This window comes from Triplophysa rosa, linkage group LG16, assembly GCF_024868665.1.
Source record: "Triplophysa rosa linkage group LG16, Trosa_1v2, whole genome shotgun sequence".
Lineage (NCBI taxonomy): Eukaryota > Metazoa > Chordata > Actinopteri > Cypriniformes > Nemacheilidae > Triplophysa > Triplophysa rosa.
In genome coordinates this window covers 1,877,200-1,905,156 of record NC_079905.1, presented here as the reverse complement: position 1 = coordinate 1,905,156, position 27,957 = coordinate 1,877,200, and the positions used below count along the sequence as shown (strand labels likewise).

General features: G+C 39.0%; 1 protein-coding gene across 4 annotated transcripts in view; it reads left to right on the top strand.

Annotated features, from left to right (window-relative positions):
• Positions 1-27,957, top strand: part of hivep1 (HIVEP zinc finger 1) — a 49,669-nt gene that overhangs the window by 10,223 nt on the left and 11,489 nt on the right. For 3 of the 4 annotated variants that reach the window (XM_057354171.1, XM_057354173.1, XM_057354172.1), the window contains exon 3: positions 24,843-24,896. In XM_057354171.1, the coding sequence (XP_057210154.1) occupies positions 24,843-24,896 (54 nt within the window). Of the gene's footprint in view, positions 1-15,397; positions 15,483-24,842; positions 24,897-27,957 lie in introns of those variants that run through there. The other variant, XM_057354169.1, reaches the window with a different exon arrangement.

The window sequence follows — 27,957 nt, the reverse complement described above, 5'->3', positions numbered from 1 at the left end:
TAAGGTTTACACGAGTGAAGCTGGAGCTAGCTGTTGCTACGGCAACAGGAACAGCACGAATCTGTGTGCAGGTGCTGTTGCTTGAGTCTGACTGCAGAAGGAGAACGATGGTTTTTCTTTTTGGGGGGAAAAGGTGGATTGACTTGAACAATTGATTATCTGTGGGAGAGATCCCAGAGGGGATCAGGGGATGGTGATAGAGGAAAAGAATGGGCGAGATAGATAGAAAGAGAGAGAGATAGAGAGAGGATGCAGAAGGCAGTTTGGCAGCTTTGAACATGAGCCCAAGGACCCAACGGGAATCCGGTAACCTCTCATACAGGCAGTGAAGGAAAGAAAAAAGATTTAAAGTTAAATTAAAAATTGGGGTCATTCTCTTTTTAAAATTCATGTGCCCTCATAATATTTAGTTAAAATCTGAAAATGCACTTCCTTCCTGTAATGACTATCCATCTTAGATGACGCATGTTAGACAGCTTGGGCGGAGCATCCGTTAACTCCTCCCCTTCAACTGTCAGTCTGCTGCCAGTTCCATTTCAAAATGCAACGTCTGTTTTTGTACATCCAATTTTTCTCATTAGAAATTCCATTTCACTCTGAAATGCGTCAAAATCCGGAAGGAAAAATGATCGCAACTTCTGGTTCACGGGGACTTTAAAAGAAAAAAGGATTTGATGAAAGAATTGTGAGTAGATAGAAAAAAGTCTGTCAACATTTAGTTGCCCTCATGTCTTTGCATGACTTTCATTTTTCAAGGAGATATTTTTGCAAGCCTGGCATGACGTACCTTGATATGGCATATTTGAACACAAACACAAACAAGATTTGAGAGCTGTGACGGAGTAGAAGTTTATCAGCGATAATGAAAAATTGTATTCCAGTCTGTTTTTAGCACACAAAGCTATCGCAAAGTCTCAGATGCACAAATCAGACGGGCTACTTTTTAGCATGTTTTATGCTTCTTTTGTGTTCTGGTTTTAAATGAGGGTGAGTAAATGATGAGATATATTTGGGGTGAACGGTCCCTTTAAGAACAGATTTGTATTTGCGTGTGCGTGCTTCTATCTCAACACCAGAAAAAATATGTTCTCTCGTGTGTGTGTGCGTGTGTGTTTGTGCTTTTGTTTGTTTTCGAGGCGCATGCACGAAAAGAAGATTTACGCAGCACAATGCCAGATTCACCTCATGCAAATGCCAGATTCTGGAAACTCCTCCAGCGTTTGGGTTTCTCCGAGAATCTTTTCATTCAGATGTTCCCGGTCCCTCATGTCACGATCATCACAGATCATTAGATTCAAATTAATATGTGCTTTAGACAAATACTATACAAATGCTACTAATATTGACTCATTTTACTGCAGTGAAACATGAAAGAGATTTATGTACAATATAAAATAAAACACGAAGCAAAAATGTTTTTGATATTATGTTATAAAATGGATCTGTGCCCTTATGGTATACAGTAAATGGATCTCTCTCTCTCTCTCTCTCTCTCTCTCTCTCTCTCTCTCTCTCTCTCTCTCTCTCTCTCTCTCTCTCTCTCTCTCTCACTGTCTGTCTGTCTCCAGCCTTTACTTTGTCCTTGAAGGGATAGACAGTTTTCTACTATTTGCTTTTATTTCATTTACTTTCATTGGACTTCAAGCGCTTGATAATTTAATGGTCTCACAAATTATTACTTGTGGAAATATGAGTTTTTTATGCTATTATCCACACACAGATGTTTAGGAAGACTATTGTTGTTTTAATGTAAATATAATTACCCCAGACTCTTACCCTAAAGGAACATTTTGCAATTTTAGAAACTGGGACATAGTTAGCGTTGAGGAGCATCTGAGTACCAAAGGGAGTTATTTTCATATTTTGCTCATATCTGGAGAATATTTGCTCCCTGAAGTAGTTCCCTAAATCCACATAGACACACAGTGGGCTGTTTCTTTTGTTATTAGTGTGTTACGAAGAATATGATTTATAAAGTATTTAATAGCATGTGGATGCAATCAGACTCTTGACATGATACAGAAATAAGAAAAAAGCACAGATTTTACCCGTTTCTTTTTATTCCTCCTGTCATTTCTCTTCTGTTTTAAAATTGTGTTGCAATGCTTTGCCACAACATATTGTGTTTGTTGTATTCTTCACTGAGGTGGAAAAACAACAACATTACAAAAAAAGATATTTTTATGTCACCGAAGCCGTGTTCTTAGATGATACATCCTCTTTCATATGTTCTAAATGATTTCTTCCGTTTTGTTAGTTTTCACCATATTTACAGCCCCTGCTGTGAACCATATGCCCTCTCTTTAGAACTCCGCCTACCACAGACAAAAGTGCAGAATGATTGACAGGCAAAGGGCTTGTCTAATTGGCTAGAAACAATTATGGTCTACGATCACAATCTTTTTTTGTGTGTGTTTATAAAGCCTAGGGCTGTCACAGACATGTGATTTCTATTCTGTTTCATCTATTTCGTGGATATTTGTCAGATATGAAGTACTTTTATTGTGTTATATATTATTTTATATATTCGTGTGTGATTAGAATGATAAAAAAACTAGATGATTTAAGATGCACAAAGGATATTGATCATTAGAATTGATTTGAGAAAATGCTCGCACTCAGGCGCAAAATAAATCGTGAATGAAAAAGAGAGGAGATTCACGGGTGAACCATTGATAGAGAGAGAGAGAGATGAGGCAGATTCAGCAGTGATGGGGTTAAACCATGTATGGTAAGAGCGAGTGGAGATGAATGAAAATGAGGGGAAAAATGAAAGGCAGTCAGAGAAAGTGATTGGCAGAGAGGAATGAATGAGGATGAGATTCGTGTCGTAAAGCGGGAGATGCAATCGCGGTTTCTGTGTTTTTTTTTATCATTTGCCCTCTAGCTGAGCTTTTCTGTCTGGCGTAACGTGGGCTGTTTTTCCGGCAGCTGTTGCTATGGGAATTTCTGCGGTAGGGGAGGAGGGCTGGGGTTCGAGCATTCCTACGAATCTCCTTTCGCGGTCTTCCCTTCATTTCCCGTTTCATAGATCTACAAATTAGAAAGAAATTAGTCTGAAAGCACGCATTTCCCGTTGGGCGGTAGCGGGGCAGATCTGCATGATCTTTTTTTCTTGTTTTGATAATATGTGGAGCTGTGCCAGAATAAACGCCTCACGCAGTAGTTTGCGACCGTAGCACAGGACATGGTTAATTCAGCGAATAGCACTAAATGCAAATCTTTTAGACAAAAAGGTTTTGTTCTCATTTGTATTGTAGTTGTGCATCAAACTACCAAAATACAGATGATGTTACTTTAGATTCACCCATCACCTTGAAAATGACAGATCAATATTCTCCTTATGATCAGCTTTCAATTGCTCCAAATGTAGTTGATCCGTGTTTACGGACACATATACACTGTTAAAAAAAAGAGTCAACTTAAAATAATAAGACGACCTATCACAAGCACGTTTTTGAGTTAACTCAACAAACAGAGACTGAAGTCCACCCAACTTAAAATATTATGTTTAAGTCTCAAGTTGTCACAACATAGTCACGTTTACCTAATGAACAACAGAACAAAATATTTTTTGTTGGCTGAACATAAGCAGAAACTATAGATTATTTAAAAATAAACACATTTATTTGTCTTTTACTACGATTGGACATGTTTTCTGCCTCAAACAGACCAAAACTTTGATCAAATAACTGTTTAAACAGTTTGTTTTGAGTGCATTTGTACCGGATGTGGCCATGTGTCACGCACTTACACCTCAACATTGAACACACAAACCTCAACCATGGTAACAATCAAAAACCGTAATTCATTAAAAAACTCAACACAACAGATAACTACAGTAACAATGATATTAAAGCATAAATTAAGCCAGCAAGAACTAAAACACTGATCTTTAAAAGAAAACACACAGAAAAACAGAATTGAAAATGCTGCAATGCATCTTGGGAACTTTCAAACTCTTGCAATATGGTTTCTTCAGAATACATCTTTTTGTAAGTTGGGCAAACCTTTTGACGCATTTTGGCCAAAAACTTGAGAATCTAAGTCTAGTCAACTCAACTCAACTTTATTTATATAGCGCTTTTACAATTTTCATTGTTACAAAGCAGCTGTACATGAGACACATTGACTATAAGCAAAATAATTAAAGTTGTACCTGCAAAAACAAGGAAAGGTTGAAAACACAGAAGACAGACACACCCACACACAAAACACTCCACACACACAACACGCACACGCACCAACACACACAGACACAGAAACACACACACACACACACACACACACACACGTACGTACACAGACAAGTACGCACACACACACACGCTCAGTGAGAGCACACATTTAGGATAAAGGAGAGAGAAGCACAGGTCAAATATAACAGATAATAAATTCCTATATGCAATATTAATTAAGTAAAACTTTAAAATTCTAAAGCAGCCCCCCCGGTCAGGCAGATAGTGCAAAAACAGTATGCAAACGGTGGCGAGGAACCCAAAACTCTAATCGAGAAAAAAAACCTCAGGAGAACCCAGGCCCAACCAGGGGATTCCAGTTCCCCTCTGGCAAAAGCTGCTGCCTCTGCACAAGCTCCAGAGAGCTTGCACAACAAGGCTAAATAAAATAAATAAACTTAATAATAAAATAAATTATAGTTTAAGATTATCATTAATAATCTAATAGCATTTGAAATTTTGTGGTGAAGACATGTCAAGAGACCGCGTCCTTCTTTATCCAGCTCTATCATCTCAGCTCTTGTCAGGTCCCCACTTCCCATTCTCCGCTCTACCATCAGGTCAGGCCATGAACTGCATCCTGCTCGCTGTGGTAACCTTGGAACAATGAGACAAGACTGGCTGAGAGTAGAGTACTGTTCTGTACTCTTTGATGCAACAAGTACATCAGTTGTGTTTTTGGTTCCGGTTGATCTAACTAATGCAGCCTAAACCCTCTGAAGATTTATATTATGGAAGAGTAGTGTATGCAAGATTAAAAAGATGCGTCTTTAGTCTAGATTTAAACTGACAGAGTGTGTCTGCCTCCCGGACAGTGCAGGGAAGACTATTCCAAAGTTTAGGCGCTAGATAGGAAAAGGATCTACCACCTGCACTTGATTTTGAAATTCTAGGTATTACCAACTGACAGGACGCCTGAGAGCGTAATGCACGTGAAGGACTGTAATACAAAAGGAGTTCATTCAAGTACTGAGGAGCTAAACCATGTAAGGCTTTATAGGTAATAAGCAAGATTTTAAAGTTAACGCGATGCTTTATAGGTAACCAGTGCAAGGTTGACAGAACCGGGCTAATATGTTCATACTTTTTTGTACGTGTAAGAACTCGAGCTGCCGCGTTTTGGACCAATTGGAGTTTTTGTAATAAGCCTGCAGGGCAACCACCTAACAGTGCATTACAGTAGTCTAGTCTTGATGTCATGAATGCATGAATTAACTTCTCTGCATCTGACATTGACAGCATATGACGTAGTTTAGATATATTCTTAAAATGGAAAAACGCAATTTTACAGGTGTTGGCGACGTGGCTCTCAAATGACAGATTACTATCGAATAGAACGCCAAGATTCTTTGCTGACGACGAGGGTTTTATGGAACATCCGTCAATAGTTAAACAGTATTCTTGGTTGTTACTTATAGCAGTTTTCGGTCCAATAAGTAACACTTCCGTTTTGTCCGAGTTCAGTAATAAAAAGTTGTTACTCATCCAGTCAACAAAATAATCTTTGTTAGAAACATGTTTAGGCTATTTTTGTTCAGTATATGCAAAACAATCATTTGACTCCTTTAACTAAAAACCAAGTTACTCATTTATCTTTGTAGGGAGAACATTTTGCAAGTTGAATTTTTTTACAGTGTATGCATACTGTATGCCATTCTAAATGTATGCATTGTTTTTGCTTACTGATTTTATGGGTTTTCTCGGCAGGTCTGTTTATGAATGTACGAGCGCTTGTTGACAGGGATAAAGTGATGAGTGTGTGTGTGTGTTCATGTTTGTATATCCCGGTGGGGACCTAAACCTGAATACACACCAACACATGGGGACTCGTGTGTGTGTGTGTGTGTGTGTGTGTGTTTGTGTGCTGTGAGCTGTGAGCGTGGGAACCGCTGGGGTTTGACTACACTACGCCTGGGGTGTGTAACTGTGTACGTCTAGGTATGGTGACTAATTGTGTGTGTGTGTGTGTGTGGTTGTGTGACTCAAGCTCATCCACCCAGAACACCTCACAGGTGTTAACCAGAGATTTCCTGACAGCTGTGTTGGTGAATGTGTGCTGCATGCATTTCAAAAGCCTGCCCTAAATATCTTAAAATGTAGCACAAGGTCATAATATCAATGTTGCTGCATATGTGAATTACAATCATCAATCATTGTCAATTCTTAAAATAACCAATGAAGCATGTTTTAATGACTAAATATGTTTTTCTGGCTTCTTTATTTGTAGTAAAACCATAGGAACCACAAATTCACCATTGTTTTACTACATTAACCATATAGTTTTCCCATAATATTTGTTGTCAGAATTGGGACACAAACAGCTTGTTCTAATGTGTTTGTCGCACCGCATCCAGTGTGGACAAAATGTAAAATTATAATGGGTTCTATTGCGTTCTATTGTCTTGTGTCGTGTCGCGACACCCAAAAACGAAAAAAATTGACATAATTTATTCACCCTCTAGTTATTCTAAATACGTATAAATTAAGTTTCAAAAGAAGATTTGTTTGAAGAATCAAAGAAATCGACCAGTTCTGGGGCACCATTGACTACCATAATAGTTTTTCTCCTACTATGGTAGTCAATGGGGCCCCAGAACGGTTTGGTCACAAACATTCTTCCAAATATCTTTCTTTGTGTTTGGAACAACTCAAGGGTGAATAAATGATGACAGAAGTTTCATTTTTGGGTGAACTATCCCTTTAAGGTTCTGTTTGTTAACATTAGTAAACGCAGAAGCTAACACGGACTGACAATGAACAATTTAGTTCACCAGCATTTATTAAACTTTGTTAATGTTGGTTATTGCAAAAACATTTCGTGTTATTATTTTACGTTGCAATAACTAATGTTAACATTTACACCTTTTTATAAAAAAAAGTATTAATAAATGCTTAACTTAACATGAAGTACGATTAATAGATGCTGTAGTTTGTAATTGTGAATTTTCATAAGGGTATCGCCGTGACAGTCACTATTAAATATGCATGTTGCTCAGCTCAAACCGGAGCGTTGATGTCTGTTTACATCTTTCAGCGTGTTTATGTTTTTATGTTTCGGGTGGGCGTGTGTGGGCCGTGTGAGTCGTGTATTAATAGGTGTGTTTGAGCGCGATGTGGGCGGCAGCTCTCCACAAGTGGGTTAGGAGCTAATCTGATGCTGACAAACATTTCAGGCTCCTCGGTTGTGCACGACGCGAGCGCTCAGCCGAGGGAATCAGACAGCTGGCTTTTTATAGACCTTCAGCTCTGTTCTGTGTCTCATTCGCTGAGAGTGGAAGTCCGTGTGGTGGTAGTCAGGGCTTTCCCTGCGCTGGGATTAAAAACACGGAGAAACGTCGCTAGTGAGAAAAGAAGGCAGGAGGAGGAGGAGACGAGAGCGAGGGAAGGAGGGAGGGTTGTGAACGGTATCTTATTCAGGAGTGAGTGAGTGAGCTATCAACACACAGCCGGCTTTCATACGATTGAAAGCGAAACAGAGAAAGAGTTTCTAGGCGAGGTCTGTTGTGGTTATGTGGTGTGTGTGTTTGAGAGAGGACACATCCAGGTGTTCCCCAGCAGCGTTCCGCAGCGCTTCAGGGAAATCCATCTCATCCTGATACAGACACACTTTCACCGGGACAGAAAACAACCCTGTCGTCTGTGTATCAACAGTGCTCAGGTATTTTGTGTGAGAGCTTGCGATCATGCGTTGACCAGTTTTGATTCGATGTTCCTCTTTCACTTCTGTCTGTTGACTTCTTTTATTTGAACAAATATAAATTAATCTCACGTTTGCGATATTTTCTATATTTTCTTTGCATGTGTATGTTGCAGTCGGATTTGCTTGTGTTCTTTGAAAACGTTGCTTGAATGGCTTTGAAAAGTGTTGTCAGCTTACGGTTGTGTTTGTCAAATTGTCTCTGACATTTTTTTTATGTTTTAACATGTCACACAAGCATTGCATTTGTGTTTTTAAGCGTTGAGTCGACTTGGTTTTATTTATGTGCCGCTATTCACAATGCACGTTGATTCCAGAAAATAATGCAGAACCACTGTTTGAATTTCATAAAACAGTTTTATTTGCAGTGACTTTAAGAAACGAAAAATATTTATATTTTATATATATATTTACTCATAGATTTTTATATTAAAGGTCCAATGCGTAATTTTTGGAGGATGTATTGACAGAAATGCAATGTAATATACATAACTATGTCTTCAGAGGTATATAAAGACCTTACATAATGAAGCGTTATGTTTTTATTACCTTAAAATGATCTGTTTCTATCTACATACACCTTGGAATTCACCATGTTGTTTTTACAGCCCTATACGGACAGACTGCTCTACAGAGTGCGTTTCGTACTGTAAATACGTTGTCGTCTGTGAAAACGGGACAACATCTTGTGCAAAATTCGTTCAGACGGTGCTGCAAAAATGGGCGACATGTCCTATACCGAGAGGTCACGTTGTGAAGTTTTGATCTTCTATTGGTCTCACGCACTCACGTGACACCAGTTCGCAGGTCAGAGTTCACCAAACTTGAACTTTGCCACGCTGCGAAATGCTAAATATCTTCTGACGGGCTTGCGTTTGCGGTCTGTGGCATTCGCATGCGTATGAATGGACGTCAATGGAGCAAAATGGCTATTGTGACCGGGGCATTAGTCTGTGTCAGCCACCGTAGTGTTTTGAAATGGAGGGGGAGGGGTGGAGTGAAGCGTTGGTTGCAATCCGCAACCTCACCGCTAGATGCTGCCAAATGACATACACTGGACCTTTAAAACAGCCATCCTTAACTTTTGCCTCTTTATCGCCATCTCGGTTTAAAACAAAATGGTGTCCAGGTGACTTTGTGTACTTACATTTCTGTGTGTTGAAGTCAGATGACATCACACTGACATTTCACGCAAAATGGTACCCAACAGCTCAAATGATAAATTATTTTTTTATTATAAGCTTACGAATTGGGGTCAGTTAAGGAGACTGTTTTGAACTCTTGTTTTTGTCTTTTTAACAAAAAAGTTACGAATTGCGTAATATATATGAAGAGTTTGGTTCCAAAATGAGAGAACTCCGTTTTTTAAATATTTTCAAAAATCATGTTTTTATTGTGTTTTATAGTGTTAGTTAGCTGTATTTTCGAGTTATAATGGCTTAAATCTAAACAAACCAACTGTGCATATTTATGAAATGGTTGCAAGATTGAACGGTTTATTATTTGCATTTTTGACGGCATTGCATGGTTGAGTTTAATTTTCTTACTGGTGATTGTCAGCGGTCATTTGATGATTCCTGTACTGTAGGTCATCTCACGGTCGATCGGCACAGAAGGTCATGCATCTCTCCTGTCTGGTGTAACAGTTAATAGTCTTAATTAGTCTAGTCTACTTTAACTCACGGTCAGCATTACGGCTTCATTTTATATCCTTCATTAGTTTTTCTCCTTTTTATGTACACAACTGCAATGGTTTTTGTGCATGACGATCTTTTCAAGTCAGTAACTTCACCTGGGTCGATTTAAAGCTCTGCAGGAGTCACTGGGGCGCAGACCCTCCTCTCCTCCACCCCTTCGACTAAACTAATGATGGGATGGATGAGTCTAGAATGGATGAGCCCACGGTGGTTATGTAACAGACAGTCGGGATGTGCGTGTGCGTTTCATGTGCAAATGAGTTTGAGATTTAAAAAAGTTATAGAAGAATAGAAGGCAATATATGCAAAAATGGTCATATAACGAAGTTATAGAAAGAGGAGAATATTTATATAATAAATGTGATGGGAGAGACAAATGATGTGAGATTGAAGTGCGGAGGAGGTAAAGATGAATGATATTGATGGATATATCTGTACCGTCTCGCAGTGTGTGCCGCGCTGTGTCAGATTACATAACGCACCTCCAGCCGGGCTGTAATCTGTGCAGAAGAAAATATGGAAAGCAACTCGCAAACACACAGTCAGAGATGATAGTGACAGATTTCGATGTTCAGATGCTCGTGTTGCTCAGACTGACGCTATGAAGCGCTGGGAAACTTGAGAAAGACGCTCGCCGAACGCTCGCACACATGCTTGGTCGTCTGTGAAAGTGGTCAAAAGGTCACACGATCAGGCTTGTGAGGCCGTAAGAAAAAATGGCATGAGATTTCTGGACAGTTTCGCCTCAGTCTCAGATATTTGTTTTGAGAAAAAGAGGCAGAAGTCTCACAAATGTCTCCGGCGGAGTTTGAGAAGACATCTCGACCATGTCAAGTCAATATTATTAAAGGTCTCAATATCAACTCAAACATTTCTCAATCACATTTACCAGATTAGCTAGATTATTACAATCTACATTCATTTTACACTTCAACAGAAATATTGTTAAAATGTTATTCTTAGCCGCGGAAGCCATTCAGATTCCTTTTTGTCCTGTTCCTCCGGTGGCGTTTCTGAATTTCACAACATGCATAATCCAGGTTACCCAGCGGCAGTAAGTCAATGAGAGAATCCATCAATGAGCGCTAAACGGCTCTGTCCTAATGAGCTCAGAGGGATTAACATCTTCTCTCTAAACATGACCCGTGCCGAATGCCCTCGGCTGCTCCGAAACATACGGGGTCCCCTGCCATTTAACGCTCCTCATAATTTTGCCGCTATTGACTTTTTGAAGCTATCAATCCATTTAGCGGGCAAATCATGAATTCACTTTCGCATTAGTGGTGGTGGGCCGTGTTGACGGGCGCTATGTGGGATATTAATGGATTTCGAGGGGTAGGTTCCGCTCATTTAATGCGTTTGTGTAAGGGCGGCCCTGAATCCTTTTTTATGTAAGTTTGAAAGTGAAGCTAGAACGAAAGCGATAGTGTAGATGAAAGACTTTGAACTCTATGACATTATCAGGAAAGTTCAATCCAGGATAGCATACTTTATGATATTTGCATTGTGAAGGTAAAATGTTCTGTTTTTGGGTAGAATACTGGGTTCATTCTTCAAAATGCGCAGTTGTGTCATTTCCATAAGAGACACCCCAGCTTTCAAAAGAATGCATTGCCCTTTTCTCCTTTTCATACGGTAATATTAATTTTCGACGAGAGCAGCGTTCTTTAGCGATTGAAAAACCCCGGCGACATAAAGGACAGCGGTGAATGTGCTTTTGTGCCGGTGCGATACAGTCGCAATGACAGCTGCGTTGGAGAAGAACTCGACGGTTCTCTCGCACAACAGCTCTGAAAGGAGAAGACTTCAGCATTATTCAAATTCCTTTTATCACATTCACATCGCTTTAGATTCATATGCAAAGAGACTCTTGAATCTGGATTCTGTGTGTGAGAGTGTTGGAGTGTAAAGCAGGTGTGTTAATGCACACAATCTAACTGAAGCTGTTTCAACCCTGTTAAGCGCAATGGAGCGTGTTGGTGGTGTTTGTAAAGCGTGCACAATTTTTTTTGCTTATAGTGAGGAATGTTGGATTTTTGAAAACCGGAGCAGTCTAGAAATTGCTTTGCAACTGCATGGCAACAACCTGGCAACCACCCACAATGCCTCAGCATCATGATGATGAGTTTTCTCGCATGAAAAAATACAGTAGTGTACTTTACTATGGTAAATGGTGGTAAACATTCCAGATACTGATACCTTACCGTAGTAAATAATAAATACTAATGTTCTATTAATACAAATATTCAAATTATATTATATTTTTACATTTTTATGCATTTGGCAGACGCTTTTATCCAAAGCGACTTACCAGTATAGTGCATTCAAGCTGTACATTTTTTTATTATTATTAGTACATTATTAGTACATATATCGTTTTTTTTTTCATTTGATCAAAAGGTTCCTGTGTGAATCTCTCAAAACCATCTCTCGTTTTAACCCAAACCAAATTAGTATAACCAAAACCATATATTAGTACATATATTATTGTTGATATATTACTAATAATATGAATAATCATAGATATTAGTGATAATATTAATTATATTAAATAGTAAATAATTCATTAAAAAATACATTTAGTAGTAAATACTGGAGTATTTTTTTCATGTGGGTTGCATGGAAAACACCTAAATCTAGTATATATTGGGTCCATTTAAATCCTGCTGTTTTCATGTCTATTTGATGAAATTGTGTAAACGTTTTGATTTATTTCTAGATTCAGGCCTCTCAGCTAACATCCATTCAGTTCTTTGCACGTTTGCATGTGTTGACAGTTACACATGTGTTAATCTGCTCGTTTTGCCACATTAAAGGCGTTTGCACGTGTGACCTTAACCAACCAATGAGGGGCTTCGGTTAAACTGTCAAAATTCCCGTAATATAAATAAATTAGCAGCTCATAAAAGTAGAGCATGGGGGATTTCCTAAGTAAGTTTTTTTTTTTTTTACACAATTTAACCATTTACATACAGCTTAAATAACTGAGAAGTGACATTGCCGTGGCATTGTGGGACCATCGGTTCTTATTTTTTTTGTTTTGTTGCAAAGAACCATGTTCTGTATACAAGGTTCTTTATATTAGGTTGTTTACCTCATTTGTAAGTTGCTTTGGATAAAAGCGTCTGCTAAATGACTAAATGTAAATGTAAATATTATATTATAGGTACCTATACTTTAAGTACAGTAAGTGATTCTTTAAAGCATCTATCAGTACGTGCTTTTCTGAACGTTTTCTAAACTTTCTTTGCGTAAATCATTCTCCAAAAGCATCAGGCGTCTGATGTTCTGTGGATTGTCTAAACAGACGCAAAAATGTTTGTTCAAAAATGAACAATCAGGACTAAGAGTCGTTTTATCCAAAAACAAATGACAAACTTGTTATCTTGTTATCTTAACTATTTAAATCTGGATTATGCCGTGTCCGTTTCCAAATCGTGCCCTGATTGGAAGTGACACTTATTTCCCTTGGCAGTCGTCGTGAGCTTTGACAGTGCTGTCCGGCTTAGAATACCAATCACAAAGACTTCGTAAAGACTGAAAAAGTGTTTGTGTAGAGCAGAGTGACTTTTTAGTGTTTTTCATTTGATCAAAAGGTTCCCGGGTGAATCTCACAAAACCATCGCAACCCAAACCAAAAGGAAAAGTTAACATTTCCTTGTAGGATTTATCATCGTGATTTTCATTTTTGTCATGTTCCTTAAATGAATCCGAGCAGCCTGTGCTTTTTAGTATATAGTTGTGTCTTGGTCTAATTCGGTGGTTAAGGGCGGGTCGGTATAATCCAGGTTTGCGGTAAATGTAACCTGGACTTGTTTTTACGTGATTCACCCTCAAAGTTTATCTTGTGTACTCATGATTAATGAAAATCTCATTGATGATTGATGTTCCAGTCTGCAGAAATCCCAGCTCGGGGCTTAGAGGGTTAAACCTGCCCGAGAGAAAGCGAGAGAGAGGCGTCCAAGAAGGGCATTGGTGAAAGACGGATTGTGTGGGATTGAGCGAGGCAGAATAGGATCGCAGATGCCGAGCGCTAATGATGACATCGTCTGTTTGTTTGGTTAGGATTGGCTCAGCCTGCCCTGACAGGGATTCCCCGTCCGTTCCACAGGGACACCGCGTGACTGTGTGTGTGTGTTGGGGTGGGGAAAATGCCTATGGTGCTGATTTATTTATTATTTTCATTGTTACAAAGCAGCTGTACATGTGACACATTGACCATAAGCAAAACAATTAAAGTTGTACCTGACAAGAAAAAGGTGAAAACACAGAAGACAGACATACCCACATACAAAACACTCCACACACACAATATGCACACATACTAACACACATACACATAGACACACACACGGACGCGCAGACACACAGATGCACACACACACACTGACAGAGTGTGTCTGCCTCCCGGACAGTGCAGGGAAGACTATTCCAAAGTTTAGGTGCTAGATAGGATAAGGATCTACCACCTGCACTTGATTTTGAAATTCTAGGTATTACCAACTGACAGGACGCCTGAGAGCGTAATGCACGTGAAGGACTGTAATACAATAGGAGTTCACTCAAGTACTGAGGAGCTAAACCATGTATGGCTTTATAGGTAATATGCAAGATTTTAAAGTTAACGTGATGCTTTATAGGTAACCAGTGCAAGGTTGACAGAACCGGGCTAATATGTTCATACTTTTTTGTACGTGTAATAACTCGAGCTGCCGCGTTTTGGACCAGTTGGAGTTTTTGTAATAAGCCTGCAGGGCAACCACCTAACAGTGCATTACAGTAATCTAGTCTTGATGTCATGAATGCATGAATTAACTTCTCTGCATCTGACATTGACAGCATATGACATGGTTTAGATATATTCTTAAGATGAAAAACTCAATTTTACAGGTGTTGGCAACGTGGCTCTTTATTATATATCCTAGAGGTAGCATGTATAATGCGAAGAGCAGAGGCCCTAAAACTGAGCCCTGTGGTACAGGGCTCAGTCTTCGTACTGGACTTGCGATTTGCGTGACATTGTTATTGTTAATCATTGTTAATTGCTAAAAATTGAAAACGGTCGGATAAATAAGATTGAAACCATTTCAAAGCTTTATTGACACAAAAGCCTCACGTTCTGTGCATTGTGTGCATTTAACTGGGGAAATATAGATTAGTATTTAGAGGTAGAACACACAACACGCTTTTAATATAGGCTTCCACAGATTAAGGAACATTTTTATGAAACCAGTCAAGGACGTGCTGGAGTCACATTCCAACTCAAAATTAAAAAACAAATGTATTCACCCTTATGTTCAAAACCTGAGTGTGACTCTTTCTTTAGTGGAACACAAGAGAAGATATTTTGAGAAATGTCTCAGAGCTTTTGTAATCATACAACGGCCGTCAATGGTATGTTGTTTGGTTCTTCTAAATATTTTTTTTGTGTTCTGCAGAAGAAAGAATGTCATACAGGTTTGAAATGTCATGAAGGTGAAATGATGAAAGGATTTTATGTCTCCGTTGATTATAATTTTGAAGTGTGTCCTGTACATGTTTTCATTTTTAACATACACACACCATCCAGCACAAAAAGACTTCATTGAATAGATGTTTGTGTGTGTGCGCTGGCCGCTGTCAAATGTCAAAAGTGTTGTGAGAATGTGATGTTATGGGAGGTGACAGAGAACAGCTATTCTGCTGTCAGTCATACACACAGCAGCCACGACTGTAAATGCACACACACACACACACACACACACACAGCTGTTCCAGATCTGATTTATTATCCTGACACAATGAGGAAACGAAGTCACTTCAGAGAAGTGTCACAGATTCAAACATGCCAGCTTAGATCAAAGAAAACAGGTTTGTCTTTTTTCTTTTATATAGTTTGGCAATCTGTAAGCTATTTATTTTATTTATCTTCTTAAATAAAATATTTATTTTAAAATACATTCCACTGAAGTCTGGTTTGTATTTTCTGAGTTTGGCTGAAGTAAAGTATTTGTAAGGCTTATTGTCAGATTCTCTTTCTTAGATTATTGACTTTCTTGTTTTTACCACTGTAGATACTCAACCTTATTTTAAAATCACAAATTTAGAAAATAATTTGAATATTTTATTACAAATAAGACTAAACTGAAGATTAAACTGTTAACAAAGGATTGGTGATACTGGTATAATTCTAACCTGTTGCTTTTCTCATCTGGTTTACATAATATCCATTTAAAAAAGGTGTTGAAATGCTTGTGGCCTTTTTTTTGTAGTCAAGGGGGTTGTCTTGTCATTAGTTCAGCGTGTTTTCCCGTTTAATGTTCTCTATCCACAAGAATCACTCTTACTAGATCTTTCAAGAACAGTGAGAGCCAATCCCTTAAAGTAATTGAAAAATCTTTAAATCGGAATTATTTTGCTAGCTCTAATTTTCTACTTTTTGAGATCCAGCGGTTCATTGGATGTTTTTTTTGTTGCTATAACTTTGAAACCATACATAACACTCTTGTAAGTATTTGTTTATTTTAAAGAAGACATTCAGTATAATGTCCTCATAATGATACAGTATTATTACATGATACTGTAATATATGATATATATTATTATAAAAATATCATGAAACGTATGTAAGTTTTAACACTTTTGTGTCTTACCAAGCTTTGAGTATTCATGAATTAACACTATTTATATAAAGGAAGAAATATATCAAATGTATGAGAAAAATTTATATGTATGTGTAAATATGTCCTACTGTATATACTCCTACTGTATGCTCAACGTTGTTTTGTTTCTTACATATTTTGGTTTGTTAATATATTGTAGGGCTATTGTGTATTTTTAATTGCGTCATTTGACTCTAGTCGCTTTAACTGTGATCTCACGCTGTAAATCACTGCTTTCGTTTCTTTTCCTCTTTTTGGGAGGTGAAACAGGACGCTGCATTTTTGCGCAAAGACGCACGGTCAGCCAGCGAGCTTTCCCGTCTCCGGTGGCGTTCTGTCTGCCGCAAGAGCAGCTGTGAATGTTTCAGCATCGGTTTGACACAACCCATCGTTTGTGTTTATCCTCGGCGGCTAATGAGCGAGTTCAATGATCTCCGTGTGTGCGTGAAGATGCGCAATGCGTAAAAACCGTCTCCCGTGCGCGTTCTCTCCGGACCTTTTGTTAGTCTGTTTAGCGCACGTGTTCATTCATTATTTAACACAACAAGTGGTAGTCTGTCAGGTAGATCAGCCATTGAATAATTAAGCTCGTGAATGATAGAGAGAGAGAGAGAGAGAGAGAGACTGTGAATGAGTCGCCCCGCCCGCTGCATAGGCGCGGACATTCATTGAAGAAAGGAGAGAATTCTCTGTATCATTACTGAACTTAGCTGACCTTCTTACAAAAACAGATTTTTATACAACCAATTTGAAATAAAGAAGCTTATGTAAATAGACAATTATTTCCCTTAAAGTGGTAGTTCACCCCCCCCCAATAAAAATCTGTCATTATTACTTTTAATATGCTTTAATGCATGTCTTTCCTTTATGCATTAAATGTCTTTTTCTTGAGTATATTAAGCAGTGAATTGGGCCTCTGACTTTTCAACCACCCTAGCAACTGCATAGCAATATCCCGGTTATCAGCCGTAAGGTAGTGGCGCTGAGATTTGCTTGGAAAAAATGTTAAAATCGAGTTAAGTAAATTATGAGCTCCCCTGACTAATGGTCACCATGCGTGTGTGGTTGGATTAAAGGACCATAAATATAATTGTAGACCAGGAGGCGTGTGTGTGTTTGTCCTAGAGAAGCACTGAATCAATTTTTCACCATGCGTGCCCACGCAGACTTGACAATCTGCACTGAGTGTCTGCCGCTGTATCCACCCACTGCTTCCTGCGGGGGCCGTCTCACGCCACACTTGTGTGTGTGTGTTTGTGTGAGAGGAGTTGACAACAATTCTTACTGATATGTTTGTGTTCATGGGTAAAAAATAATACAGGTGATTTGATGCATGCAAGTGTGTGTGTGTGCGCAGCAGTGATATTCATGCATCGGATATTGAGAGCAGATGTATATTGGTATGAGGGACACATTCAATTTCATGTCTTTTCTCATTTTCATCTTTTGGGCTTCGATGCAAGTTAAGCTCTTTTGGTCCTTCAGTTTGTGAAAACGAGAGAAAATTGTTTTTGCATTAATGTGCTCACAGTTTAATTCTATGATGTAAGCTATGACTGTTATGTGTAAATACACTTTTAAACGTATAGCAACAATATGTTAATAACATAAAGGCTGCTTATTTTTGTCTTAAACCCCCAGAATGCTTTGCCCCATAGAAACCTATTTACTCCCACATAAAATACTGCAGTATATTATATTATTTACTATAGTAAACTGTTGTAAAATGTAAATATATTGTAGTGTTTTTGAGCTTTACCATAGCTTTTTATAATATTATAAATATTACATTAAAGTATACTTCAGTTTATATTTAAAATGAAAGAAAACTATAGAATATTACAGTATTTTTTCAGGTGGGCTGGTATGACCATAAAGAAAAAGAAATCCTGATGAAAGAATCAAAGTTATATTTAATTCACAGGATGTCATTGTGTTTGTTTTTGGAATGCATTTTTCTTATTAAACCTAAAACATCATTTGAAAGCACCGAATGTCATTTTAAAACTAAAACATGTATTTTCTCTGTGCACGGTGAATGTTAATGTATTTATTAGGTTGTTTCACATTTATTGAGATGATGCTGGAGTCTTTTCTCATATGTGGCTCGGCACTTGAACCGTGTGTTTCTTCGTGTGTTTCTTCCACTTTTTATTGCTCTGCATTATGAAGAGCAGCCGCGGGCACGTCGTAATATTGCTTATCGGTGCTACTGTATAATCAGAAATACACGCTTGCACAAGCTCCACTTCTTACTGAAAGTGTTGCTGTTTCTTAACCCCCCAAAAAACACTTCTTTAAAGAAAGAGGAATTGAAGGCCGATTTCTCCCTCTGCGCGGTTCTGGGTTGCGTCTGATGTTTAAGGCTTTTGGAGGAACTCTTGAGTTCTGCGGTGCTCCATAATTCAGTGTTGTACGTCTCGCTCTCGTGTCGTCTCTCGACGGGGGAGTCAGGGAATTAGAGGAGGGATCGCTCATGTGAGGAGAAAGAAAGAGGAAGTTTGGGCAGCAAGTGATGACGGAGCTCATGAAGATGGACACTTGTGTAATTGACCCTCAGTGGATGTGGTCCTGCACTGAAGTGTGTGTGCGTGTGTGTGTTTATGTTTGTTGTGACGGTGTGTGGGCTCTCACAGTAATGAGGAGGGGAAGGTTACTGACTTGGCTTCTGGTAAGCGGTTCCCTCGTGTGTCTCCTGCGTGCTGATTGGTGGCTTCGGGCTCATCAGAGTTTCCTCTAAAGAAACCTCGCAAATCCCGTAAACTTTTGTTATGGTCCTTTCTCTACTTTTAAATCAATACGCCTCTGAAATTTGCCCATTACAGGGATTTAACCACAGGTACGGGCTACGGCGATATCTCACGAATGACGCAAAGCGGAAGAATTTGTTTATTTGTTAACGGTAAAGTAATATCTGGGCGTAATATCTATAACAAGGGTGTCCAGTCACATGTTTATTTTTAAAAAAGGTCGCTGATAATAAAAGTCCGATGTGAATCATTTGAGCGACACATTTCAGGGTGTGAATTTTATTGAAGGAGAGGGCAGCACAGAAGAAGATGTTATTGCTCAGAAGTTGCTCTCAGGAGATTAGATGGAGTGTTTTATTTGTGTTATTTACCTAGTCTCATGTGTTTCTTTTTAAATTGCTTGGAGAAATAAAAACAAACAAATGAGAGTGGTATTGTTGAAGCGCATGAAGAGTATGGAGGTGTGAAATGAATGTAGATTGAGGTAAAACAATCTGGATTTGTGTAAATTCGATGAGAAATGTATATTAAGATCTTCACTAATATTGACTTTTGATGGCAGACTTGACAAATCTGAGCTCAGTTTGACACATTGTTGACATCTCTTCTCAAACTCTAATGGAGACATTCATAAGATTCTGACTCTTTTACTTCCGAGAAATGCAGGAGACATTCCCAATTGTTCTCCGTTTAATCTCATTGATGTCTAGGAGGAATAATATGAACTATATTAAACACAACCCATCTGTGTGTTGTTTTTACGGGATGTGAAATGTAATTCTAAGGGTCAGTTATGACTGTTTGGAATGATGGAATGATAAATATAAGGTCAGAAAGGGTCACATCCAGCCACAGCACAATCACAGTGTCTTTTCTCATCTCGAGTACATTTGACGTGACAAATAACACACTTAAATGTTCTGGGCGGATGTTATTTCAGTCCTGCGGCAAAATGCGTTTGTGTGTGCGTGCGTGTGGAAATCCCTCAATGTTTTTGGCCTGATTTCTCTCCCGGCGGAACAGTGTGGGATTGGGAACAGCACTTCTGCTTTCAGGGGAATCCTGGAGTCGATTCCATGGAATTGTCTGTCAAACACTTGCACGCTCGGATGTTCGTTTCAAAAGAATCATTTGTGTAAGTGCAAAAGGGCGAGAGATAAAAAGGCACAGGAAGGATAGGAAATGATTTATTACGCTCTCGTTGTGACTTCTCTTTACTTATTTTAGCCTCATTGTTTCTGTTTTGAACATGGTTTCTTGTACTGTGTGACAGGGGACGTCCAGGTTGCGTAATTCCCGCTGTCTGGTTCCATCACATCTAGGTCACGTACAACATGCACGGTCTGTTGAGTGTGAACATTTGACACTCATTTATGTTCCACTATATCAGTTCCCGGCGCTGTGTCTTGGCGTTTGTCTTGTCTGTGTTTATGCGTGCATTTGTGTTTTTTATGTGTGTGTACGACTGTGTGCTTTAGCAAATTGCTTTAACCTTTTAACACCTCTTCTGTTAGAGGTTTAGGGTCACATATGTAAATAAAACGGAAAAGCAAGTCATTTCATTTACACAGAAGCAAAGCAGCATCAGAATAGTCTTGAGGTGGCTCAAAGAAGAATATACAGTAAAAAACAGGAACTTATTAGAGAGTCATTGTTGTTGATTATTGACTTTTATAATCATGATTATTATTTCTGTCAACAGGTATTGGTCTGGATTTTGTTGAAACTAGTAACTTTGTATTAGCACCTATTGCATTATTGCTCCCTGAACTCTCTGCAAGTCGCTTTGGATAAAAGCGTCTGCTAAATGACTCAATGTAAATGTCAATTATTATGTCAATTTACACAATACATTATAAATGTCATATTTTTATAGGCTATGTAGATAAAACAAGCTGAGAAGCATTTAGGAATGTTTTAGTTTTTGCTGTTTTATGCATTAGAAAACATTAAATTGTATATAGAAATTGGTTGCACAGCACAAAAACACCTTACACATTTTAAAGCAATTACTTTAGTTTTGAAACAATTGTAATCCTCATAGTAATCTTTTTTTTACTGAAAGTAACTGTAATCTGATTATTTCATTTTTTTCATGTAACTGTAACGGATTACAGTTACCAAATGTTTGTATCCTGATTACTGTAATCCCGTTACATGTAATCAGTTACTCCCCAACCCTGGAAACTAACTCCTGCAACCATCTCAAATCTAAATCTCCACACACAGAAGATCTGCTGCCAGCAACCGAAAGATCGGGTTGCTTTTGTAGTTTGGACAAATTCGATTGTTTACAGAATGTCTTGTATATATCTTTTCTTTTGTTTATCCAAATCATGTGACCGTGAGATCTCTACAGCATCCAAAATGTTAGGGTCCCATGTGTTATTCGAGATTTCACAGGTGGGGAGGTAAGCATCCCCTGAAGGCGTCTTCGGATCTTAGCATTACTTCACCAAACATGGATATGGGCTCAGGGTGTCATTTGGAACAGAGCCCTGGTGTGCAGTAAGCACCAGATGGCCTTCTAACAGCATGCGGTGTAGTTTTTAATAACCCTACTCTCAAATGTTCATTAAAAATTTTGCGAATAAATGCCACCCACTTTGATGCAGATATTTATGCCCGCAATGCATCGGCCATTAAAACCAGTTCTCTGATGACATTACACATCCGTTAGCCTCTTTGATGTTTGTGCACACTCCTCCATAGCGAGGCTCGTGAACCAACCGAGATGACCAATGTGTTCCTTACAGGAAGAAAGCTGCTTCAAAGTGCCTTGTCATTGGAAACCAGGGAAATTTTGCTGAGGTCTTGCTGAAACTCCTTTTTCCAGATTTTCTTGTGAACCTTTCCACTGCATCTGGGGTTTGGTCCACAGTCAGTCCTGAACCCTTTTTTCATCCTGTGTTTGTAAGGAAAATCTTGTGTGGTGGAGGAAAGAACGATTGATGCATGGAGAGATGGCCCATCAGTCCCGTCCTCCTTTGCCGTGTGCTTCTTCGATAAAAACATGTGTGATCGCCTCTTCTGGATTCTGTCAGCTGAGTGTTTCACAAAACAGAAGTTGGTCACATCTAGGGATCCTTTGCAAATTGAGAGCACCCGCGGAGAGGAAAAGAGGAAGAGCTGTTCCCTAGAGGAGATTCTTGCATGAGCTTCATGACTTGCAGCTTTTCTGAAATGTTTCAGTTCTTCTTTCAGTATTAATTTGTCATGAGGTTCATTTCTGGTTAGGTCATCTGACTGCAATTTTTTCGCGCTTGAGTCTTAAACCTAGATTGGAGAACCCTGTACATAAACATTGTGTGGTATTTATAGACGTAGACAAAAATACAAATGAAACTTCAACAATAAAAAAAACCAATAAGTGCAATGCTTTGAGAAAGGTCACATGTGACCAAAACATTTGCTAACTTTCCTCCGTCTTTCCTTAAAAATTATCTTGCACTTGTTGTAAAAAATCAGAAAAAGTACTGGCAGAAAATGACCAGTACATTTCCTTTACAGAGGCTTTATTCTTTATAGTAAATTTAGAACTTGTCCTAACCAAAAACCCGAACTCTCTGATGTACTCAACCACAGGCTTTTAAGGTGTTTAAGAACCCATCTGACCCTGGGAATTCTGAGATGGTAAACCTATTTGCAGTTCATAAAGTAATGCTTGTCATCTGATCTCACACATCCTGGACGGCCCATCGATGGCTCAGAACAGAGGGAGAGGTTCTGGACTTGTGGTTAGATCAGAGGCCGGAGAGTTCAAGTCTATGAGCGATGGCGGTCCAGAAATACGCTGGTGACGGTGTTATAATTGGGGATGGTGGTGGTGAACTCCGGAGGTGTGATGCAATGATACGGACTGACATGACAAGAGCTTCCATTTTTAAAGTTTAGATTAGCTCTCCAGAGATATGGAGCATTTTACTGTTTTTTCGGTCCCCTTTCTGGAGGCGCTTACATGAAGGACAATCATAAACGTTCAATGGAGGATTTCGGCACTAATGGCTACATATGGTTTAATTTCTGCCTGTATTTTAGGTTTTAGTGGATGTTTTGGTGATTGCTAACATGAAAATTCCGTTTTCGTGTTATCGAATTCAAATCCTAGTAGACTGGGTTTTACTTTCATCGTTGTACTCAATGATGCACGATATCATCTGAGATATTTTTCATTTTTATTGAAACAGAAGTGACATGACAACATAATTGTATGATTTACTTTAAGTACTTAAGTGTTTCTGTCCGTCTCTTGTGTGAATGAGGTTTTGTTGTCACTTTGTGAAGGTCTGTTTACAGTTAGTGATGTTATGTGTGCATTTAGCAACCTTTTCGCCATTTTGAGTGTTTGTTCATTTTGGGAGAAAAGTAAAAACGTGTCTTTGTCTAACATACGCGTTTAGCTTTAATTCAACACTTAAAGGAACAGTTCACCCAAAAATGTCAATTCATTTTTTACCCTCATGTCATGTCAAACCTGTATGACTTTCTTTCCTCATGTGGACATTTCTCAAAATATCTTTTTTTTGTGTTCCACATGAATGATATAATGGTGAATAAATAGTGACAGAATCTTTTATTTTGGGGTGATTTATCCTTTTAACATGCACATTTATGTGTATTTATTATATAATGTGTTATATAACAGATTGAGTTTGCAAAGAGAGAGAGAGAGAGAGAGAGAGAGGGGGGAGGCAGATTGGTTGAGTTACTGATGGGTGTGTCTTTGGCTCACTCATCATGACATAACATGCAGCGACCAGGCTCATCCCCCCATCGCAGCTCCACCCGGTTCAGCGTCTGTTCCAGGGATTCATTCCCATTTCTCCAGTATGAGTCAAACATCTCCCATGAATTTCCCTGTGGCCGCGGCTTTTCCCACTTACAGCGAGCGAGGATTCTTTCCGTTACTTGTTATGGATCTTGCTTCACAGGGAGTCGTTTGTTTCAAGAGCGTTTGCTGATGTTCTGTAATGGGCTTTTGTGGTCTGACAGACCACATTGGTGTGTTGTGATGTTGGCTGCTCTGACTGTGTGTGTGCGCGCGTGTAGAAAGAAGATGATTGCTTCTCAGTCAACACATCATAAAGTGGATCTACACGTACACACACTGTATGAACGCACTCAGTTTAGGCTTATATAATCAATAAAAAAGGGACAGTCATTTCAAACCTCCATGACTTTTTCTTTTTCAGAACACAAAAGAAGATATTTTGAAGAACGTTGATAACCAAACTGAACAACACTGAACCCCATTGACTTCCATTTTATGAACACAAAACCACTGAGACATTTCTCAAAATATCTTCTTTTGTGTTCCACTGAAGAAAAGAGTCACATACTGGTTTTACATGACATGGGCCAGTAAATGTTGACGGAACGGTTCTGTTCTATTATCTGATATATTGTCAGTGCGTGTGTGTCTTCCACACGTAGCGCACAGGAATATAAAATATACGGTCAGAAACAACCTTTAGCTAGATTATGAATGGGAAGTTTTATTATGTGAGACTGTATTACCCAGAATGCTTGATTTCGATTGGTCAGCCACCGCATTCTGCAGTAAACACTTTTGTTTAATGTCACCGGTATCATTTCTCTTTTTCTCGTATCATAAACTGAATGTGTATCGATCCCATCGATTATATTGATTTTGAGCTGTACTGATATAGAAAATATGACACATTGGTCTTACGTATTTTGCAGTTCAGAATCAACTCCGAATCATTCTGTAATTTATCATCAATTGTGCTTATTCTTAATCATTAATATTAATAATAGTAATGTTAATCATCTAACATGAAACTCTTCCTCTGTTTCAGACAAAATAGAAGAGGCACAGAAGGAGCTTAAAGACCCCAAAGCTGCACACAAAGGTATGATTCATCTTTAAATCACCGTTCCTTTCAAATGCATCTTACACAAAAGGGTACCCCATCCTTCTTCATATCAGAACATTAAGTACCTGTGCTATTTCTCTCTCTCTCTCTCTCTCTCTCTCTCTCTCTCTCTCTCTCTCTCTCTCACTTAGAGATGAAAGTGTGTCTGTGGCTTTACGCGCGGGGTATCTTTGGTCATTCTCTCCGTTCATTACCGTGATCAGGTTGTCCAGGCAGAGGCTTTAGATTCAGGCCGGTGTGGATGTTTTTAATGAGTACAGGGTTTTGCTCGGCCTCCGTGCGTTCACCCGTGTCACAAACCGGTAATGATGTCGCATCAAAGCAAAATGAAATCGGATGAAAGCACAGGGTGATGCTTTTTGTCACAATATTTGAACAAAATATCATAATATGATCATAATAAACAGTGAAGTAAAGAATATGTGCAGAATGTGTGAAAAAAATGTATAGTCACGTGATCTTTCCAAAAAGGTTATAAATAAACACAGTGCATCACAGTCATTGTTTAGAAGTCGCAGTCGCGGTTTTGCAAACATAACTTAACATCAGTCATTTACTTTAGTGTCTTTGAGCTTCCATGGGGTCCTTTTGACACTTTTGAAATAAGTTGACATCATTTGTTGTCGTAGCGACAAGGAAAGAGTGACTGTAAAAACTGCAGTGTGACGTAAAAGTGTAGTCTAGGGGACAGTCTAGTTTTGTGTGATGGAGAACTTCACATTATCCAGACCCCCCACCATTGGTAATAATGATTCCTGGCCTGAGATCAGCAGCTTTAGGGAGCTGACGCAAAGCCAATTTTCCCAGCCCATAACCGTGTCTTTTTCCGTGGAAATGTGCGGAACGGGGCCCTGTTGGACACCAGCTCCATTACCGGTGGAAAAGTGGTACGCGTGGAGAGCGAAATCAAATGCTGCTCGGCTTTCCACCTGGTTAATACTCGCTGTGTGCCAGTACATTACACCAGTGACTCCAGGTTCTTTTGGAAATATCTTAGTTTGGCTTCTCAAACCCGAAACCGTCTGCCACATCCTCTTATGAAAGTGGTGGCCTGGTCTGACAGTGTGGTGAGGGTACGCTGTGTGTCCCGGGGACTCCCGGAGGTTCCGGTACCTCATCATTTCGCTTGTGGTCATCACAATCATTCTGCTGTGCTTGCACTCGAATTAAACTTGCCACATTGTATAGAGCGGCGGTTGGTAAGTCTTATACCTAACCACAAACACACAGGGATGCCATTTAAAAGCCATGTTTAACGTTTTGTGTACACGGTTGTAGTCGTTTTGTTTATGACACTTATAAAAAGTTTGTGGACCTGGCAATTTTTGGTAATGTTACTATATTAACACTATGTAGAAGTATTTAAAAGTTAAAGTAACCCATATATGGTATAACTTGCATGTGTTCAGTTTATCCTGCCGTGCTTTCCCCCGTGTAAGTGTTGGGAAGGGTTACTGTGGCACCAGAATGCAACAGGTCTGAGAATACATGCGCCCCTTCCCGGAATACACCAGGCGGTGATGTCACCGGCCATGTTCGTCTTAATCCCTGAATCCGTTAAAAGCAGTTAATTAGCTCAGAGGGCCGGTGTCCTCACATCCTCTTTCTGCTTTCTTTAGAAACTTGTAAGGAAGTTTGTCAATCGCTGTATTACAGCGACACATACAAGAGATAAACCTCTTGGTGACATCTTAACAGGCTTTTTTGAATTTCTGGGGAGTTCCTTCGCCATCCAGGAAAAACGATGATGGCATAGATGCAATGCTAACCGCTTCTCTCCGCCAACCAGTGCCAAGCAAAGCAAGCGAGCAAGGAAGGGAAACCCTAATAAGTGCAGGGCTGCCACAGATGTTCGGACTTGGTAACTTGTTTTGTAACCATTTGGCGTCGGACAGACAAAGAACCTTCAGTGTAACTGGAAGACCACAGGGAATCCAAACACGGCAAATGCGGAAAACTCTGCCCATCTATGCGTAATTGTGAACAAGTTTCAGTTGTGTTTCGCTCTACAGCAGGCTTCCTTCACCACATTAAGAGTAATTCGATTTCTGCCAGATGTTGACTTAGGTGCCCAGGTATTATTGCCCCGAGTATCTGGGACATTCTCAATGACGGGATGGATTGAATTAATTCACACAAGCTCATTCATCCACGTAAACACGTAACTCTCTCTTACCATTTTTCTCTGAATGCTTACAGTAGGACAAAGTAGCACAAATAACACAATTGCAATGAATGAGATGTATAAGAGCAAGTGAGGGAGGGTGTAACGAGAGGGAGAGAGAGAGTAGGTTTTGTACATAATGATGCGTGGGCCTCGGTAGCAGCTCAGGAGATCTTCTAGATTCCAAAACAGTCTTGTCTATGTGCTGGCTGTCAGAGGCACTGGTACAGCTGATAGTTAACTGGTTTTGCTGAGCGGAAGATTTTTCTTGTAATATGGAGCTTTTTTATCTACATAATGATGCGTAGGTAGGTGTTGGTTGGTTTAATATTACCAAGCGTTTTTCTTCTGTTGATTCATGTCGCAATGACATGTTTTTACATTTGTTTTTATTCCTTTATTAGTAATTCATGATTTCAATTTGTTTTGCGTAAAAAACTTTGCATGAGGATCAGCATTCTAATAAAAGGATGCAAAAATGAGGAGGCAACAGACAACGGGCATTTGATTTGAAGACAGTGTCAGGAAAGCGCAGGGGCAGTTTATGCTTTGAAGGATTACATAAACGCCACCTTTGTTAATCAATAATTTTATGAAGTTGCACACTTTAGTTTTACCAAGTTTTTTTGTTTGATCAAGACTCTGAAATGAGGTCTTGAATGTCAGTAATTATTTATTAAATCTAAAAAATGGCCTGTTCATTTTTATATGTAAAATGGATATTGTAATATTTGTAAAAGTAATGTAATCAAGGATAACAGTCGTTTTATTTGATCTTTGTAAATGGAATTGCATCAAATTTATTTTACTCATAAATGCTTAGAGTGATGTAATCGAGAACCGGGTTTATTTGATTTGATATTTGTAAAAACT